General features: G+C 46.8%; 1 protein-coding gene across 1 annotated transcript in view; it reads left to right on the top strand.

Moving 5' to 3' along the window:
- The window catches only part of DHRS4 (dehydrogenase/reductase (SDR family) member 4), a gene marked incomplete at both ends in the record, with an annotated part of 1,366 nt that extends 1,080 nt beyond the window's left edge, over positions 1-286 (top strand). Inside the window, one exon of the mRNA XM_009081349.1 lies at positions 185-286. Coding sequence (XP_009079597.1) covers positions 185-286 — 102 coding nt within the window. The remainder of the gene's footprint in view (positions 1-184) is intronic.
- Positions 287-312: the final 26 nt, after the last annotated feature.

Here is a 312-nt window from a genome sequence, read left to right as displayed (position 1 = left end):
GGGGTCAACTGGAAGTGTTTGGAGTCAACTGGAAGAGTTTGGGGTCAACTGGAAGAGGTTTGGGGTCAACTGGAAGAGTTTGGGGTCAACGGGAAGAGGTTTGGGGTCAACTGGAGGTTGTGAAGGGTTTGGAATTTTGGGAATTTTTTTGGAATTTTGGGGAATTTTTGGGAATTTTCTTTAGGCTTTGAAAACTTATGGAGGTATCGACATTTTGGTGTCCAATGCTGCCATTAATCCTGTGCTGGGGCCATGTTTGGAAACCTCTGAGGTGACCTGGGCTAAGGTGAGGTCATCCCAGTTCATCCCAGT

This window comes from Acanthisitta chloris, unplaced genomic scaffold, assembly GCF_000695815.1.
Source record: "Acanthisitta chloris isolate BGI_N310 unplaced genomic scaffold, ASM69581v1 scaffold36558, whole genome shotgun sequence".
Lineage (NCBI taxonomy): Eukaryota > Metazoa > Chordata > Aves > Passeriformes > Acanthisittidae > Acanthisitta > Acanthisitta chloris.
The sequence above is the reverse complement of the archived record's forward strand: the minus strand, read 5'-3'. Positions and strand labels throughout refer to the sequence as shown.